This window comes from Grampus griseus, assembly GCF_964374135.1.
Source record: "Grampus griseus genome assembly, chromosome: 17".
NCBI lineage: Eukaryota > Metazoa > Chordata > Mammalia > Artiodactyla > Delphinidae > Grampus > Grampus griseus.
Window position 1 is genome coordinate 46819497 of NC_139011.1, and position 19694 is coordinate 46839190.

Sequence of the window (19694 nt, forward strand, 5' to 3'; positions counted from 1 at the left end):
ATGATAACCATCGAATAAAAACAGGCATATTTTGGTGTTTGGAATAAGATCTCATATTGAGTAAAATACGTATTGATTCCTAGACCTATATGATGTGAGTAACAGATGACATTGAGATGCCATCTAGAAGTACTCTTGTGCAGTTCATCATGTCAACCCAGCTAATAATTTTAGAATGTTCAGAGTGAATAATATATGCAGCCATAAAGCATATTTATAATCAATGCAAATAATGTTTTTCCTATGCTAAACCCAGAGTTAAGTTATAACACGCATCGTAAGATTAATGGGCCATTTTTTCTTCATCACTTTGCTAAATGACTTAGTCTGGAAACCATTCAGAAGGTTGCGAATTGGAGCTGAACAGTAGTAGTGAGACTGTGCCTCTGATGATGAAACTATTTCCACCCCGACCCCTACTGCTCCCTTCTTGGGAAAGAAGGCAACATTTCTCCTAGAAAAAGTCACAGGTTTATAAGCTGGCTTGTATAATACGTTTGGAGGAATAGTGTGTCTTTTAAGCAGAGCCTATCTCAGCATATAAAATAATTTTTACCTACCATTTAATGAAATTAACACTCACTTTGAGGCTAGGTCTTTTGCTATTTGACTCCTGGATCACGTCTATGGATATATTTTTTTCTTGAGATGAAGTGTGAACCCAATATAGTATCTATCATTCAGTCTATCTAGCTGATGTACATCATCTGAAGCACAAGCTCCGTGAGGCCAGGCACATTATCTGCTCTATCAGTGTAGCCCTGATGCCTAGTGTCTAGCTTTTGGAGATTCTTAATAAACATTTGTACTGAATAAGGTATGTATATGGTGAGCAAAAGTTGGCTTCCCATTTTACAGTCAAGAGTATCCCACTCATGTTCTGTGAACACTGGATAGCAGAATCTTACTATGTTATTTTTCTGTTCCCTTTGCAAGTTTCCTGAAAGGGCATTCCTGTCCTTAGAATGTCCATCTCCTCCCATCTTCCTGGAGAATAACTCTTCTTTCTTAAATACTTAGTCCCATTATTGACTCTTTAAGATTGAATTTATTACCTCCTTACAAACAGAAAAATGCAGTGCTGTTTTTTTTTTTGGACATTTATCACCAGAAAATTATTCTAACACCTGAAATTCTGGACCTAAAATGCCTGGACTAGTGGTTCTCAAAGTCTGGTATCCAGACCAGCACATCAGCTGCACGTAGGAATTTTTAGAAATGAAAGTCTTGGGCCCTGCTCCAGACCTACAGACTCAGACACTCTGGGGGTGGGGCCCACTACCTGTTTCAGCAAGCTCTCTTGGTGATGCTGATGCATACTCAAGTTTGAGAGCCACTGCTTAGACCTAGAACTTAAGGTTTAGGCTTTGGACAGATCTGAGTCCTAAACACTACTGAGACACTGGAGTGACCATGAGCAAGTTACTTCTGGGAACCTCTTAGCATCTGTGTGCCTTGCTTAGCTAACAGTGATTTTAATTAATTAGAATAATGCACACAGTGTACTCAAGAGAGTAACCAAAGCATACTTTATGTTCCATAAATTCTAGCTGTTTACCATTATCATCAATCAGAGCTTACTGACACATCCTGAAGACATTCTTCTAATAAGTGTAATAATGTGGTTTGTAAAATTAACAGCTTAGAAGAGCATATTACAAAGTTCATCAGACAGGGTCTCAGCAGGAAATCAGGGGTACATCAATAAGGATAAATTGAGCCCAATGTAGAGAATCAAGAGATAGTGTAGTGCCCTGGGTTCAGTAAAAGCGTGGCTACTTTATAGGAGATGAAAGAGAAAGGAAGCCTTGCTGGAGAGAGAGTCCTCCCCAAAGATGCTGTGACGCCCCCCAGAGAAGCACTATATGTTAGTTGGGGGATGCAGCCAACTCCCAGCAATTTGGCAAGAATTAATACCCTAACTTCACTCCCCTCCTTCGTTCCCTACAATCTTCTATTGGTACTCTTCATTGGTGAGCCAAACGGAAGCCAGAGCAAGGACACTTACTAAGATAGGCCATGCAAGCCATCCATATAGAGTTGGGTGGAGAAAGGATGTGGAAGGGCAAATAGGACATATTTCCCGTAGGTGGTGAGCGAGCTGTAAAATCACTCGCCCTTCTAACATCATTGCCATTGCAGGAGCACGGAGGAGCAAGTGGTTAGTTCTGACTTGGCAGATCCAGGAGACTGCAGGACAGAACTGGTATATGAGTTGGGCTTTAAAGGTAGATTTGAATCTTAATGGAGAGTATGGAGAAAGAAATGGTGAAGAACCAAGGGAAAGGGAGATTCATTGCAAATGGAGAAAAGAAAAGTGGCATAAAGATAAGAAAAGTCAAGACTTACGGAAGAGATAGCAAATACTCTGCGTGTGACTGGAGCAGAGAATGGGTAGACGAAGGCTGGAAGTTAAGATGAAGTCATCCTTGAATAACATTAAAGTTTCCTCCTTTAACCTCAATTTCCACCTTCTACTCCCTTCATTAACATTGGAAAATTAAAAGTGAATTTGACTGGGTTGGTGACAATGGCAGTATGAAGCAAAGAGAGGAGAATAAGAGTAAAAAAATTAGTAGTACCTTGGTGAAGCTGGGTAAATGATGGGTGGTGGTGTCACGTCAAAGCATGGGCAAGTGATTGTGACAAATACAGGCTTATTTCTTGACTATATGACTTCAGTTAAGGTACTTAAGCCCTCTAGGCTGCAGTCTCCCAACCTGTAAAACGGGGATAAAACCTCGCTTCCTCCAAGGTTTCTGTGAGGATCTAATGAGAAATGGAAGTAAGAGTTGAGTCCAGTAATCAGTTTTTAATACATATAAACTAATGTGAGGATAAGGGTAAGAATACTTGCTATCATTTATTGAATACTTATTATGTGTCCAATATTGTGCTAGTCTATTTACATATCTTTTCTCACTTAGCTTTCTTTTCTCTTATCTGCCTTTCTATAGGCAAGAGATAACTGATGGCTCAGTTATGAGAAACGCAGTTGTGAGGAAAATGTCAGAGGGAAAATGTACCAGAAAGTTAATTCCTAATGGATCTGTCAGCCTTAAACAGAGCATGTCTGTGCTAAAATGTGTAAAATATCTGTGCTAAAACTACTCAATTGGACAAGTTTTGATAAAGTATTAACTTAATGAATAGGCATAAACAGCTTGGAGCTTTTTGGAGGGTATGTGGTAATATTAATATTGGTGTGATGACTTTTGAAAGTTCTATGGCGTATAGAAGTCAAAAAGAAGACCCGGAAAGGGGGAAAACTCTCTCTGAAAGTTATTGGGGAAGTCTGGCTAGTAAGACTCCAAAAGGGAGAATCAGTAAGAGGCCAGGTTATTCATAGGCCTTCTAAGAATGTGTCCATGAGAAATATTTACAATGACTGGATGCCGGAATAAAGGAGAACACTGGCTCCACAAATGGTAACTTATTTTACACAAACAGGCTAATGATAAAAATAATGAAAATCTGATGGATTTTTGAGAGTTTCATTGACCAAACTGAGACAAAAGTGCATAACAGCTAGATGCTCATAGTTTTAATCAGTTCCCTTTGGAGTCAAGCAAAGATAGCACCTGAAATGGTAAGGGACGTTTATGCAAGGTCACAAAGATTTTTGGTGGTGCATTTGGGATATAAACCCATTTCCGTAAGAATTCTTTCAGAAGTCAAATGTTTTCTTGTCAAAAATAGCATGAACTTACTTCCAGGAAAAGTTCCTAAGAAAAAATAATTTGAGTAATGAAGAACACTGATGTAAGAGTTAATTTAAGAACCCAGAAATAGAGGTAAAGAGTAAAGCAATTATGGGTTAAGAGTCTGCATAGGCAGAAGGAGCGGAGCGGCTGCTGCTCAATGGCGGAAAAGCCGCCGGTGTTCTGACCAATTCGTCCCCCTAGCAGTTGCGGGGGAGTTTCCTGCCGGCGCGGCTGGAGTCTCTGTTTCTCAGGGTTCGGTGGCTGGAAGGTGCTCCAGAGAGACGAGGCTGCGGCGGAGGAGGTGGCGGCGGCCGAATCGGCAACGGCGCTAGGGTGGAGAGAAGGCGGCGGCGGCGTGCGGGGCCCAACGGTGTGAACAGCCCCGGAGGCGGCGGAGGCGGTGGCCAAGACCCCGAGGGGGAAGCGGCGGCTGAGCCAGGGTCGCGCCTCCGTTGGAAGCCTGGGCTGAGTGCAGCAGAGGGGTTCTGCGGTGGGCGCGAGCGGACGCCCTAGACCTCGCCTCCCTCCCTCGCCCCAGGTAAGGCCGCTGGGCGCCCCGCCGCAGGGGGAACGGCTCGCGAAGCCCCGTACCGTTTTCGGGGTGCCACCGAGCTGCGGCCGGAACCTCTCCCCGCTTAATCCTCGCCTCTTTCCCTCGGCCGCGGAGCCCAGAGGAGCGGGACGCCGGGCCTGGCTCCTGGCTAGGCCCCTTCCCCAGCCGCCGCCTCCGCGCTCGGCCGAGGCTGGGAGAGGCTCGGGGCAGGAAATTTTAGTTTGCTCCAAAGCCTGGAAGTAAACTGCTTGTCCCTGTTCTCTGCGAGCATCTCTTTCACCTGAAAGCACTGGGGCTACTCCAGGCCGTAACTCGTCCCTTCCTGGTGCATGCCTGTTTGAAAACACTACCTTTCCCATTTGTTTCCTCATTAGCTTCTGCCTTCCTCTGCGCTCCATTTCACTTCCTCGTTAAATCTTCTTTCTCGCTCTTCTGTCTACGCCTCTCACCACCTCCTTCCTCCTTAGCGACTTTATTTAAATCGTTTCTCTTTTTCTTCTCAGGAGACTCCGGTCTTCTCTTCCCTGTCTTCCCCAGCAGTCCTTTTCGGATGTCCTTCTTTTTACTAGTGAAGTTCTTAAATGAAACTGCTACCGTCAGTATCCCAAATCTACCAGAGGCCCATTAAGAATAGACTCACCAGCTTTAAGTGGCAGATCAGTTTCTGATTTCACCGAGCCTAGCATCCTTTTTAAAAAATTGTATTATTAAATGTAGAGTGTGGAAATAGCCCTGAAGTTATTTTTAAAATGAAGGGCTCAATGAGTGTTGGAAATAGTTATTTCATTTTTCAAGTTGCATGACCTCTAATGTCAGATTGAGCAGATCTAGAACATTTTTGCCCATCCTGTTTGGCAGAATGCTTATGCGTTTTGATAGCGGCTCACATTCATCACTATTCAAGTTGGCTTAAACACAGTTTGAACACTTTAGAAAAAAGACATTATGAGAACAACTAGGAAGCTGTTTTGATGAAGTCACTGTTAAATACCTTTTAAAATAGGCTCCACATGTGTAATGTATCAAAATAAAGTTGGCGGGAGTCTTGTAAAAAGGATTATTTAGGAATTTGAGTAGTCTTAAGAGTTATGTAGCTATTTTGGGAAAAACATTCTTTTTCTGTTAACAAACGTTTACAACTCCTGTGATGTGAGAATTACCGAGGTTTACTGTGGGATTAACACAGGAACTCATTTTATTTGAGCTACTACATGGATGTAGAAGTGGTAAATTGTTCAGGTTAGCGTAAATCAGTATGTAGAAGAAGGAAAAAAAAAAGTCTGCATAAATTCCCCTGGAAGGGGGATATGGTCAGAGATGGCAATTTGAAAACAGTGAGTCACCAAAAGTAAAAGTAAATTACAAGCTGTTTTGGGGGTCTTCAAGAGAGATTTTATAGATTGAACAACAACAGCAGCAAGCATAAAATAGAACGCTGTCATGTAGACTGCAGCCTGAAAAGAAAGCATTGCAGAAAAGCCACATCATCCTGAATTTATATTTCCGTGCATTTGAACAGATTGGAGAGCAGTAAAGTTGTTTTAAGAGCGAGTGATTTAAGTCAGCCAGCTTGTGAATAATACGAGATATTTTTGCATTTACATTAACTTATGTCCATAAATAACAAACTTTAACAATGAACAAAATCCATAATCCTGATAATGCTAAGGAAACTGGAAAGATACCTTTACCTTGAAAAGACAGGATAAAGAAGACAGCATAGAAATTTAGGGAGATTGCAGTTTTGGAAAAATCATATTAACATTTATTAGCTGCTACAGCTTTGAAATGTGATGATTTAAAGAAAGAAGTAGACTGTTGATTTCTAAAAGGTAATGTGTTGGCTGAAAGAGAAGAGAATCTTGTTGAGACCTAAAGTGTTCTTTTAAGGTTATATTTCAATGTCATTTCAAAAAATAAACACATTTTTCCCATAACAAAACAGTGAGGTTAATGGAATAATGCAGGTGAAAGCTTTTTGGCCCGAAGGAGTTCCATCCTTTGGAACAAAGTTTTATTGTTGAACACACCATGACCCAGGCCTGTGAGTGCCAGCACAGTGGCTGTTTTTACAAGATCTGGTACAATATTCACAGTAGTTCTGGCCTTAGCACTAGGCAAGGATCATTCTTTTTGTATCTTCCTGATTGCTTCCTCTACAGAAATGGGATAATCCCTCCTAAACTGGAAAGTAGTTTCTTCCCTCAATAAAACTAGTTTCTTCTCCAGGTTGAGCTTTTCCAACTCTTAGAGGTCTCAAATGAATGATATGAAACATACTGTATTTGCATCTATTTTTATTTAAGAGTTATCTAAGGAGATTTATCTAATTAAATAGGAATTTCCTAAGAGATGCCAAAATAAACAATCAAGTTTTCTTTAAAGATCATATATATTATATAACAAGATCCACCTAAGAGTTAAAATATAAGTAGGTATATAATTTAACTATTTGAAGATAATTTTTCTTCTTACCACTGAAGCAATAAGCAGGTAGTCGTACAATTTGGGGAAAACAATATTTCTGGCTTTTGTTTGTTTTATTTTAATTTGTGATATTCATGAGATCTTTTGTGAAGCCTTTGGGTATATAGTAAAATTCATGGGTTTTTAACTTTGTATTGACTCGTATTTTTGTAGGTTTTAAATTTTTCTTCTGGCTTTAATTTATACTATCTCCTTTTACTTTTTCATTTAGAAATAATGTATTTTTCTCAGGATTGCAATCTCAGTGCAGTCCTCTACTTTTCTATTTGTTGGACATTCTCTTAGACGTCTACATTCTTGTCTAGTTAGTACATTTCTAGTTTTTTATACAATTGATAAGAACTCTTTAATCTTATGAATTCTTTATATTTACTCTTTGGAGACAAGACTTATAGGGATTTCCTTGGGCTTAAACTAGAAAGAAAAATGAATTTGCATATGAAATGTTGAAGGCTTTGTTACAAAGTGGGTTAACATTATATGTATGTTTGAAATAAACTACTTCAACCAGAGCACCTAGCTGTTAACCTCCAGATTAATATCTATCATAAAATATGTGCATGCTTCCAACACATGGCATTGCCTCCTATTACTGCATGTCCGGGAGAAATGGTTTTGTCTTGTAGCAAAAGGCATTAGCTCTTTGCACTTTTTTTTTTTTTTTTAATGACAGCTATCCAAAAATCAAGCTGAACCCTTGTATATGAGGACAGAAAAGGACAATTTTTAGACAGGTCTAATATCCAGTTGTACCTTTCAGTCACTTAGAGAGAAGGCTTAGACCCCTGAAGCCCAAAGTCACAGGTTTTTTAGGATTATGGTGGTATATACCTCCAGTTTATAGGAAGAAAATGCGTTGTAGAAAATCCAAGTTAAATTAGGACTAAAATCCAAGTTAAATCTAGAACTAAAGTTTTACTGCCCCCAATACTTGTAAACTCTAGGTAACTGCTCTGTTGTCCATTTCATCAGTTGCAGAATATTCAAGTTAGTCTTTCAATGCTAACAAGAACATAAAAATGCATTATGTCTAAAAGCAGAACATGATTGCCAAGCCAGATCTGCGCATTACCTGAGAGTTTGGGGGGCCACCCAAGCGGCATCTACTTGTTTGCTACTGACCTTCAGATAGACTTGCTCAAGAATTGTTACAATGTAATAACATACACGCTTATGTACTCTTGAGTTTATTGAAAACACACAGCAAATGTGCACACACACACACATACACACCAGCACACCAGCACGCACCTACTCTAGAGCCTAGAATTTTAAGAGTCAGAACTGTTTATTTGCTTCTGGATTAAGATGGACCCTGTATTTCCTCAGCATGCTAATTAGAAACTCTATAAACAATTCAAAACCAGCTTCTTAAAATTCTGTTTTACAAAAATTGATGTTAAATATTGTCCTCAGAGAGTTCTACTCTGACTTTTCAAATTGTTTTTTTCTCCCTTCATGGGATAAACAGTTAGGGTTTCTTTTTGTTTTTTTTTTTCTCTCTCATGTAAAAAATTCTATCTTAAAAGCTGATTTATTATTTCTTCCTTAGCATGGATGACATGGGAACAAAGATGATATTTCATCAGTCTTGTTTTTATTTAAGTTGAAAGGTTATATATTTCTACTTTCTACTGCAATAATGCTAAATATTTTTATAGTGCTTGTAAATCTTATGACATTATTTTTTTAGTTTGTATTTAAGGCATTTACTCAAAAGGGACCATATGCCTCAGTTCATGTCACTCTATCATCAGTGTGTATGGTCACTCTATTTTCTATACTTTAAATATTGGTTTTGGCCCCGACGTTCCTCTGCCAGATTTATTTCCTTTATTTTCCCCTATATAGCACCATTTGGGCCATTTAATATGTAATTTCCCAACTCACCTTTCATAGTTATTTTAAACATATGTATATATTTGAAATACCGAATTGTTTTGTATTTTCTAATTTTTGCAAAAGTAGTATCGACTAAAAATCACATCCTATTCTTTTATTTTTTCTACACAAAATTTTTGTTTTAAAATTTGTCTGTGTTGCTCCATAGAAATTATTGCTTCTGGCCACTGTCTAATATTCCACCATATGTTAATACCATGTTTTGCTTATCCATTACCCTGGTGATACATACTTAGGCTATTTTCAACACTTTATGTCCACCATAGGCATTAATACACTCTTTCCACATGTCCCCTTGAGTAACAGTGCAGAGTAACAGTGCAGCTGTGGAATGGCTGAGGTAGAAGTCATATATATGCCTTATTTCACAGATTCCTCCCCAGAATAGCTGTACCATTTTCCCCTCACCAGCAATACTTGGAATTTCTCTCTTGCCATATTCTTTGTCACCACACGCTGTTAATCTGCATTTTTAAAAATTAATTAATTTATTTTTGGCTGCATTGGGTCTTCGTTGCTACACTCAGGCTCTCTCTAGTTGCAGCGAGCGGGGTCTACTCTTCGTTGCGGTGCGCAGGCTTCTCATTGCAGTGGCTTCTCTTGTTGCGGAGCACAGGCTCTAGGCACGCGGGCTCAGTAGCTGTGGCTCCCAGGCTCTAGAGCGCAGGCTCAGTAGTTGTGGTGCGCAGGCGTAGTTGCTCCACAGCATAATTTGCATTTTAACTTCTGGAAATTTGGCATGTGTGGATTCATATGAAGTAAGGTGTTTTAATTCTGCATTGCTCTGATTGTAGAAAAGTTAGGTCTTCATATACTTTCTTGCTATTCATGTTTTCCATTCTATGAATTGCCTATCATGACCTTCGCTCATTTTTCTGTTGAGTATTGTGTGTCTTTAGAGATGTAGAAGTTTTTGTATTCAGATGTTGAGTCCTTTGTTGGGTTTTAGATAATGTATATGTCTTCTACCCATCAACTGCTTTTCAGTCTGACTTTGGTATCCTTTACTGTACATAAAATTCTAATTTTCTATTAAAGTATAATTGATTTACAATATTATGTTAATTTCAGGTGTACAACATGGTGATTCAATATTTTTATAGATTATGCTCCATTGAAAGTTATTATAAAATATTGGCTATATTCCCCATGCCCTACAATATATCCTTGTATCTCATTTATTTTATACATAGTTGTCTGCACTTCCTAATTCCCAGTCTGTATCTTGCCCCTCTCGCTTCCCTCTCCCCACTGGTAACCACTAAATTGTTTTCTATATCTGTGAATCTCTTTCTGTTTTGTTGTATTCATTCGTCTTATTTTTTAGATTCTATTTATAAGTGATATCATTACAGTATTTGTCTTTGTCTGACTTATTTCACTAAGCATAATACCCTCCAGGGCCATCTATATTGTTGTAAATGGCACAATTTAATCATTTTTTATGGCTGAGCAGTGTTCCATTGTGTACATATGGCACGTATTCTTTGTTCATTCATCTGTTGATGGACACTTAGGTTGCTTCCATATCTTGGCTATTGTAAACAATGCTGTTATAAACACTGGATGTGGGTGCATGCATCTTTTCAAATCAGTGTTTCTGTTTTCTTCAGATATATACCCAGGAGTGGAATTACTGGATTATATGGTTGTTCTGTTTTGTTTTTGTTTTTATTAACATCTTTATTGGAGTATAGTTGCTTTACAATGGTGTGTTAGTATCTGCTTTATAACAAAGTGAGTCAGCTATACATATACATATGTCCCCATATTTTCTTCCTCTTCTGTCTCCCTTCCACTCTCCCTATCCCACCCCTCTAGTGGCTACATCAGTTAACATTCCCACCAACAGTGTACCAGGGTTCCCTTTTCTCCACATCCTCGCCAAGGCTTGTTAGTTTTGTTCTTTTTTATGATAGCCATTCTGACATGTGTGAGGTGATCTCATTGTTGTTTTGATTTGCATTTCCCTGATGGCTAGTGATGTTGAGCATCTTTTCATGTGCCTGTTGGCCATCTGTATGTTTTCTTTGGAAAAATGTCAATTCAGCTCTTCTGCCTATTTTTTTAAATCAGATTTTTTATATTAATAAATTTATAATTTTAATATAGTTAAATTCATCACTTTTGCTTCATACAATGTATGCTTCTTTATTTTTCAAAGATCTATTTCATCTCTTACCCTGAAATCACAAATATATTACCTTGCAATTTCTTTTATTCTCTCTAGATTTTATTTTTCACATTTAAATATTAAAACTATTGTATTTTAGTTTTGTACATTAGGTGGAATTATATAACATAATGGTTAATAGAATGATTTCTGTGGGGTTTAAGTTCCAGCTCCACCATGTACTTCTTAGGCTAGTCATTTTATCTCTCATACCTGTTTTTCCACCTGTAAAATGAGGATAATAGTTTATGCCTTGTGGATTTTTTTGTGAAGATGAGGTGAGCTATATAGGACTGGGTACAACATAAGTGATATCACTAGGTTAAGATCCAGTCTCATCTCTCTTTTTAAAATGAGACTGTTTCCCCAAAAGCTGTAATTCAACTTCCTCCATTGGACTATGATTCCATCTCTTTCATGTGCCAACTTTCTATCTGTATATAGCTCTATTTCTAGGCCACCTGTTTGATTTGTTTTCTTATTTGCTGTTTCTTCCAAGGGCATCACACAGTTCTTATCTATCATGACTTCCCAATATATCTTAATGTGTAGGGCACATTCTCCATTTTGAGCTTATTTTTCAAAACTACCTTAGCTGTATGGAGAACTTTATTCTTCCAGATACATTTTATTTTACTTTATTTTATTTTATTTTTTTTATAGGAGATAGAGCAATCTGCTCTTTTTTTTTTCTTTTTTTTTTTTTTTTGGCTGCATTGGGTCTTCATTGCTGCGTGTGAGCTTTGTCTAGTTGCAGCGAGGGGTGGGGCAGGAGGCTACTCTTTGTTGTGGTGCACAGGCTTGTCATTGCAGTGTCTTCCCTTGTTGCAGAGCACAGGCTCCAGGCTCGTGGGCTTCAGTAGTTGTGGCTCGTGGGCTCTAGAGTGCAGGCTCAGCAGTTGTGGTGCACCAGCTTAGTTGCTCCGTGGCATGTGGGATCTTCCTGGACCAGGGATTGAACCCATGTTCCCTCCATTGGCAGGCGGATTCTCAACCACTGCGTCACCAGGGAAGTCCCCCAGATATATTTTAGAATCACTTTTTATGCTGTCCCTCAAAAAAAAAAAAAGAGCTTGGCCTTTTATTACAGTTGCATTTAATTTTATAGATTAATATAAGGACATTTATATTATTATAGTAAGTCATCTCATCCATACCTGTGATACAAATTTCTTTTACTCATGTGTCCTCTAATAAAGTTTTCATTATGAAGATTTTCTGCATAATTTATTAGGTGAAACCCCATACTCTCTATAGGTTTTGTTACTGTGGTAAATTCATCTTGTATTGTATCTAGATATTGATGCTATGGAGGAACACAATTGATTTTGGTGTATTAATTTTTTTCCAGCCCCTATGTTGAGCTCTTTTCTTAGATTTAATAGTTTATTGATTTTCCTGTGTTTCCAATGAAATACATAATCAAAACAATCTATAAATATGACATTTTTATCTATATTCTTCTAAACCTTCTCTCTTTCTATTTCTCTCAATACACAGCTCCAAAAAGGTCGGTTCCAATAGACCAGTAATGTTAGAAATCTTCATCTCAATTCTCTCCTTAAAAGAAATGCTAATTTTTTTAAAAAATTAGTAGTATAATAATTTTTGTTAGTGTATACATGTGCCATGTATTTTTGGTATATAGCCTTTATCAAGGAAAGATAGTTATTATTTGGATCTAGTTTTATAAAATTTACCCTACCCAATAGATTTTGAACCTCATGGGATGCTTTTTATCTCTTCTATCTAAAAAGAATGATGATATGATTTTCTCCTTTTATTTAACTAATACAGTGAATCACATGAATTGATTGGCTGATACTGAACCAACCTTGCATTCTCAAGGATAAACCCACTTGACCAAATCGTATTATAGTATAGATTAGCTTTTGCTGTATTACAAACCACCTCAAAACTGAGTGGCTTAGGGAGATCAGCTTGGTGCTTTGTGACCACCTAGAGGGGTGGGATAGGGAGGTTGGGAGGGAGGGAGACACAAGAGGGAAGAGATATGGGAACATATGTATATGTATAACTGATTCACTTTGTTATAAAGCAGAAACTAACAAACCATTGTAAAGAAATTATACTCCAATAAAGATATAAAAACAAAAAAACAACAAAAAACTTAGTGGCTTAAAATAGCAATTACTTGGCCATTTGGGACTGGATTCATCTGGGTAGTGTTTTACTTTTGGTTTTATCTGGGCTCCTTCATGCAGTTTTAGTCAACTGATGGATCAGCTGAGTGAGAGCTGGTCTGAGACAGCCTCACTCACAGGTTCGGTGGTTGGTTTGGACAGTGGGAGCACCTGGTCCACTTCTCTTCAGAACCTAGTGGGTTAGTCCTCGGCTAGCGGGCTAGTCCTCGGCAACTGAGCCGTCAAGCTCTTTTGCTATTGTCTCATCATGTGGGTTGAGTATGCCAAAGCCCAGTCCTGCTGAAGTGGTGACTCAGGAATGAGGGTGTCAGAAGGGGATTGTACCATAATTTTTGAAACATCCTATCACAATGTTTTTAATATACCTTAAAACTCTGTGGAATAATATTGTATTTAGGTTTTTGACTTATATTTTTAATAAGAAAAATTTGATTGTAATCTTTTTTTATATTGCCCCTGTTTGGTATAATATTCTTCTTGCACCTCTAGCCCCATTATTCTAGCTTGGGGTACTTAAAATGTATTGAAGGGGATAGAAATGAGTATTGCATCTTAAATAAAAGTCTTGGACAAGTGGTTCCCACTTATCACTGAGGTTGTTCAAAAGGCTGCACTCTCACGGTGGACTATTGAACCCTTATGTACACCAAGCATTACATCTCACTTATACAATATTTATATCACAGCGCCTATGTATAGCACAATACCCATTGCTAATTCAGATTGTGTTTTAAGATATGAGACAAAATGTAAGACTTTTATTATAGTCATAAACATCTAGCAAACCAACCAGAAAATAAAAGCTAATTTTCAGTTGGTTGGCCGAGAACAAAAAAGCGAAGATTACCTAGTGCAAAACCATATCTCTGCTAACTACTGTTGGATTTAGAGCACACACATGCTAAAAAATATCTTCTTATCAAAGATTTGAGGTTGGACCTGAAAAAATTATATCAGAAGTGAAAATAATCATGTGGTCTGACCAGCGTGGATCACACAAAGTAAGTGTATACTATATATAAAGTAGATAGACTACGAGGTCCTACTGTATAGCACAGGCAACTATATTCAATACCTTGTAATAACCTATAATGGAAAAGGATCTGAAGAAGAAATACATATATCGGAATCACTTGGCTGTACACCTGAAACACAACATTGTCAATCAACTATACTTCAAGTAAAACAAAACAAAACAAAAAACTAAGTGTAAAGGGAAGTATAGTTTTATAAATTCACCTCTGATATCCAATGGACCAACTGAAAGACAACAGAAACTACAACTATCTAGGAGACAGGACATGGCCGGCAAACCAGGCCGTTACCCTCGGTAACGGTCATACCTGCCAAAAAATATACAGACTAGCCTGCATTCATGAATACATAGGAATTCTTCATTTATCTGGCATTGTTAGGCAATGAGGTATTGTATGTTAGGAGAAGTTTTTTTAAAATGACAAATTTAAGAGGAGTTATTTTAACCTTCACTCGGTAATTTTTTTCTAAAATTAAGAAATGTATCTACTGGTGTATCTAATGTTTCCTTGATAACTCGGGGTCATCAGTTCAATCAACGTTTGCATGAATAATGCAAATGGAAACAAGACAGGCATGCTTACTGAAACTGAAAATGACATAGCAATGGCTGGAATAACTGATGAGAGAGCAAGAAAAAAGCAGAACTGAAAACAAACCGTGATCAGGAAACAATCAGTCAAGTTCTGACTTTCTGTACTTAGTTTCAAAAAGAGATACCACAAATCCCAGCGAGAGACTCCAGCATCATTAGCTGTCTTCCTCCTTTGTTTCCACCTTCCTTTCCTTTTCCTTCTACCCTAGATTGTTCCAGGAAGTGTTTATAGCTCCTTGCAAGACAAATTCTAATACTTGCTTTCTCTCACACAAACTTCACAATATGTCCATGTGATAAATGGTGTGGAGGTAAAAGAGAATTCATCACAGGGACAGCTCCTACGAAACTAAAATTAGAAACTAGCTTCTAAACATGCAGAGAGTAGGGCGTGGTGTCAGGCACTAATTTCCTTGCGAATTCCTCTCCATTTCTAATAGACGTTCTTCTTTACCAAGATCCCTTTTTATTGGTGTCCTATTCCAGACTGCTCCACTCCGCCCATCCTCATCCTGTAAAATACATTCACACTCTTTTGTGACCCTACTTATTTGCCCATTAAATAATCAATCATAGAACTGTCGAAATTAAATACAGAGTGAAATTAAAATACTGGAGTCACTTGGAGGGTTTAAGCAGCTCCACCAGAAAATACTGGGCATGGATTTAAAAGAGGCTGCGTGGGACTTGCTCTTGTCCAGGTTCTTTCTCAAGAAGTATCTGAAATAAGCCTAAATTCTGAGTTAATCAGACTGGCCTGCTTTCTCAGGTGGACTGGAATTCTGTTCTTTCCCCTCAACTCCCTGATGTCAGTGGTAATTTCCTGAGAGGAGGTGGACTTCTCTGCCTACTGCAGAAGCTCAGTTCCCCCCGGGTCCACTCCCTGTCTGAATCCCACACTTGAGGCCAGATGCCAGCCTTCCCAGAACATTTGTGGCCTCCTTTCAGTTTTTGACCTGCTCAGATTGAGTCCCTCTAGACTCTTTCTGGAAACCTGATCTTCAACCCCTTTCCCTGACCTCGATGGTTACCTGCCTACTTTAGGCCTCAGGTGCTTTAGCTATAAAATGATATAGTTGCCCTTAATTCTAAAGTCTTCTTTCTAAAGCGCTACAATGTGGTGGCTTCTTGAAAATGTTTCTCTTTGCTGGTTTTAATTTTGTAGAGAATTAAAACCCCAGCCACTCTAAAAGACAGTAAGTTACATTGGATAAGGAAAGTGTGCTTTTGTAGTTAGATTAACAGGGATGGAAGACGACTTAGTATGTTTTAAGATACTCATGATCCGTTCTCGTGAGAGTCGGGGAAGAAGGGGAAGAGAGTTAATAAAATACCAAACAATTGTGACAAATTAAGTTCACCAAGAGGTAGGTGATTAGTTACTACTTGAATAAGCCACACAAATCCAATTCAAGTTTTCCTTTAGTTTTCTAAGAAGGATCCCAGTGAACTGAGTCCCATGTTCAGTGACTCCACGTTCAATGGCTTAGTCTTTAAAAACTGTTATGTTGCTGGAAGCAGAAATATTGCCCATCAGTCCTAATTGATGTTTAGCTATCATGCACATTTGAAATAAATTTATTACATTGCCTGATCTCAGTGTAATACATTCTAAAGGGGCAAAGAGCACACGAAAAGTTATGGAGTCTCCATCTTCTACACTAAAGTGTGCAATAAATTACATATTATTTGGCCGTGAAATTCACAAGCCATAGAAACCACACCATTAGCAATGTATACAGTGGTAAACAGCAGGTAATGAGAATGATATAAAACCAAACAGACTGTGTATGTTGGCACTGCTGCCAATAAAGCAATTATTAAATGCATTCATATGCATCTACGCTAGGTAAGCTCTTTAGGGCAATTGCTATGAGTTCTACATACCTGTCAGGATATTATATATAGCCCAGTTTCTATGCCCTTTATTCAAAGACGCTGAGAAAGGGTTACTCTGGGTAAATTCAGACCTTTTCTCAATATAGAATTTGGTCAACATGCATTCTGAACAGCAAAATTTCACAGTATTTTCCTACACTAATTGCCACCTCAGCAAATGCAGGATTAAGTATAATGGATTATAAGAAGTTAGAAAGGAAAGATGGAAGAAAAGAAGGAAGGTAGAAAAATGGTGGATATGGAGTACGTAGAGTGGACCTAAAACTAACCTGAGGTTTCCCTGAATTATTAGCATATGCTATAGAAACTTAAATGAAAAAATAAAAAAACCCAGCAAGGGAAACTCAAAGATTCTTTGCTTTTTCACTTTACTGCATATACACGTCCATCTTCACCAATCTATATGCTTATATCCAATAAGAGAGCATTGTTTTGCAAGGCTATTTGGGTTCTATCAGCATGTAAAGGTCGGACAACTCAACTTTAGCAGAGTCAGCTTTCAGGTGAATAATTGTTTCTTTCAGGTTGCGAGCATTTGAATTCTCCAGAAATGTTTCCCAAAACATGAAAATTAAAAGAGTCCTAGGACAGCGTCCTTTAGAAGTTTTATAGTATCAAGGTTTTTGGAGGAGGAGTATCCTTGTCCATTATCAACACAATGATTCCAAGCAGATCAATTTATGCTGAGAATATTATATAACAGAACCCACTTCACATCCATTATACTGACAATGATCTTCCTTACTTCAACCTTGTGCTTCTTATAAAGTTGAAAATACTGAGCCAAGAACAGACAGTGACAATGCCAGAGACTCAGATGTACCTATAGGTGCCTTCAGACAACATCAGCCACCCAGGCTAAAGTCCTGGTTTAAAACATCCCAACATGAATGAATCTCAAAAATCATATGCTGAGCAAGTGAAGCCAGATCAGAAGGGCACCTACTGTATTATTCAACTTACATGAAATTCTAAACTGGGCAAAAGTCATCTCTAAAGATAAAAAACAGATCCGTGGTTGCCTTGGGGTGGGAGATGGGGATACTTTTGCAAAAGCCTGGGAGGAAACTTTCTAGGGTTTTAGAATTGTTATCTATCTTTATGGGGGTGGTAGTTATACAAATGTATACATTAATTAAAAGTCACTGAGCCGTTGACTAAAAATGTCTGCATTTCATGTATGTAAATGATACCTTAATAAGGTTGATTACAAAATGAACCAAAACCAAAACAAAGCAGAAGAAAAACCTCTCAAGACCTTAAAGAAAATACACTGTTTTCTTCCAGGGTACCAGATTGGAAATGAGGCATCGGTCTGTTCTACCCTCAGATTATCCCTAGGATTATCTAGTCTATTTTAAAGCACTAGAGTTCTCTATAAGGAAAATTCACCCCATGTTTAATTTCTTTGATTTCTTCTGTGCCTCTTCTCCCAACACAGTGAAGCCATTCACGGAAGAAAAACCAGCTTTTTCCAACTTTGCATCACCATATATTCTTTGCAAAGCTATTATTTATAGAATAAAATTTGGTGACACTTTGTAAAAATCTAGCTTTTTGAGGCTTACAAATCTTAACAGTTAACCTATTGTCTCCACTGGAATTTGGAAAAAAAATTATTTTGAAAATGAATAGCTGAGAATTGACATTTTTGCTTTTTGTGATTTTCTCCTCCCCTAAGAGAGAAGTGAGTAGGAATGAGAAACACATACATAAAGAAAAAAAATTATCTTGTTGCCTTTGCATGGTTATAATTTATAGGAGGCCCTTTTCAACAATAATCTATTATCAGAATCAATAAAATACAATCTCCATGAAGGCCAGGCCAGGATATTTGTCTCTTTTTCAGCAGATTGCAATACAAAACACATTCATGGATATGCTTCTTGATGATCTTTGTAATACTGGAACAGTTGACCATTTCCTCATGCCTCTTCACCTTAACTTCAACCTGGTTTTTCACTGATGACCTCACATTTCCTTCTCTATCACTTGGTTGTGGGCCTCTTTTCCAACTCCAACTCCAACTCGCATTTCACTCTGGAACCAAAGGAAGACTCACACCTTCCTGCTTTTTAGTGATACCTCAAGGTCATTTCCATATTGTGATCACCCTGAAGAATAGCCAGACAATTGTTATTTCAGAGCCATCTGACAGTTTGTAGCTCTAAAAATTAACTAAGGACCGCATTTGTCAAAAATATCCTAGTTTAAGATTTTGGTAATACAGCAACAGTAATCCCGAAGTCACTTATGACAATCAGTGTGGGAAGCATCCTCCTTCAGGAAGATCCTTTGCCATACAATACTCTTTCCCTGTCAGGTAATAAGGAAGCACGGCCGAGGAAAGTAACCTTTTGTGGAAAGAAATACTTGGCTTCGAGAAGGCTTGCAGTTCATATCTTTTTGTTGAATTAGATTCCCCATTAATTACTTTATCCACAAAGAGGTAATTATCAGAATTATGTAAGCAATTAAGGAGATGCTACTCCACATTCTTTCAGCTTGTTGACCTTTCTCACTTTATTTCATGTGGCCATCTGAAACATCAGTGATTTACCTGTCTTTCTTTTTTTTTAACAGATTTCTCTGTGTGTGTGTCCCCATGATGAAAACATCATTAAAGTAAAATATCATGAATAGACTCTTAAGAAGCAGAGTCTACTGAAAGTCCTGGAAAATATGAAAGCACTAATATTCATGGACAGCTCTACACTCTGAAAGTTACTCCAAATGTTGTTGATCTCTCTTTTGTCTAGGAGTTTTTCAAATTTTCTACCATGATCATTTGTTAGTTTTATAATTACATAATAAAGGCATTACGTCATACAATCTTTTGTTATCCATTGCAGTTTTAAAACTATTCCTTTCCTTGTCCTCAGCAGATATGTCACAGATTATTAGTACACAAGCAAAGACTTTCAACGTAACAGTACTTTATAGTGAGAAGAACTATACTGAGCTATCTCTATCCTAAGACAATGCACTAGGAAAGCACTAGGAATTCTTAAGCACTAGGAATACAGAGACGATCAAGGGGCAAGTTCCTTGCCTTCGAGTATACATGATCATTATAGCAAATGCTTAAATAGCACTTAGTATATAACTCACCACAGCAGTCTTATTATCCTCCTTTTTAATAGGTGAGCAGAGGAAGCCACAGGGAAGTCATAGGGTAAAG

At 38.0% G+C, this 19694-nt stretch overlaps 1 protein-coding gene across 6 annotated transcripts in view; it reads left to right on the forward strand.

The window, feature by feature from the left end:
• Window positions 1-19326, forward strand: part of LOC309835204 (uncharacterized protein) — a 44335-nt gene extending 25009 nt beyond the window's left edge. For 2 of the 6 annotated variants that reach the window (XR_014297979.1, XR_014297980.1), the window contains 2 exons: window positions 3909-4242; window positions 19097-19326. Coding sequence is in view for 3 of the 6 variants with exons in the window: in XM_082674617.1 (XP_082530743.1) it covers window positions 3533-3589; window positions 3906-4217 (369 nt within the window). In the remaining 3 variants the exon portion in view is untranslated. Of the gene's footprint in view, window positions 1-3447; window positions 3590-3905; window positions 4243-19096 lie in introns of those variants that run through there. The other 4 variants (XM_082674616.1, XM_082674615.1, XM_082674617.1 and 1 more) reach the window with 3 other exon arrangements.
• Window positions 19327-19694: the final 368 nt, after the last annotated feature.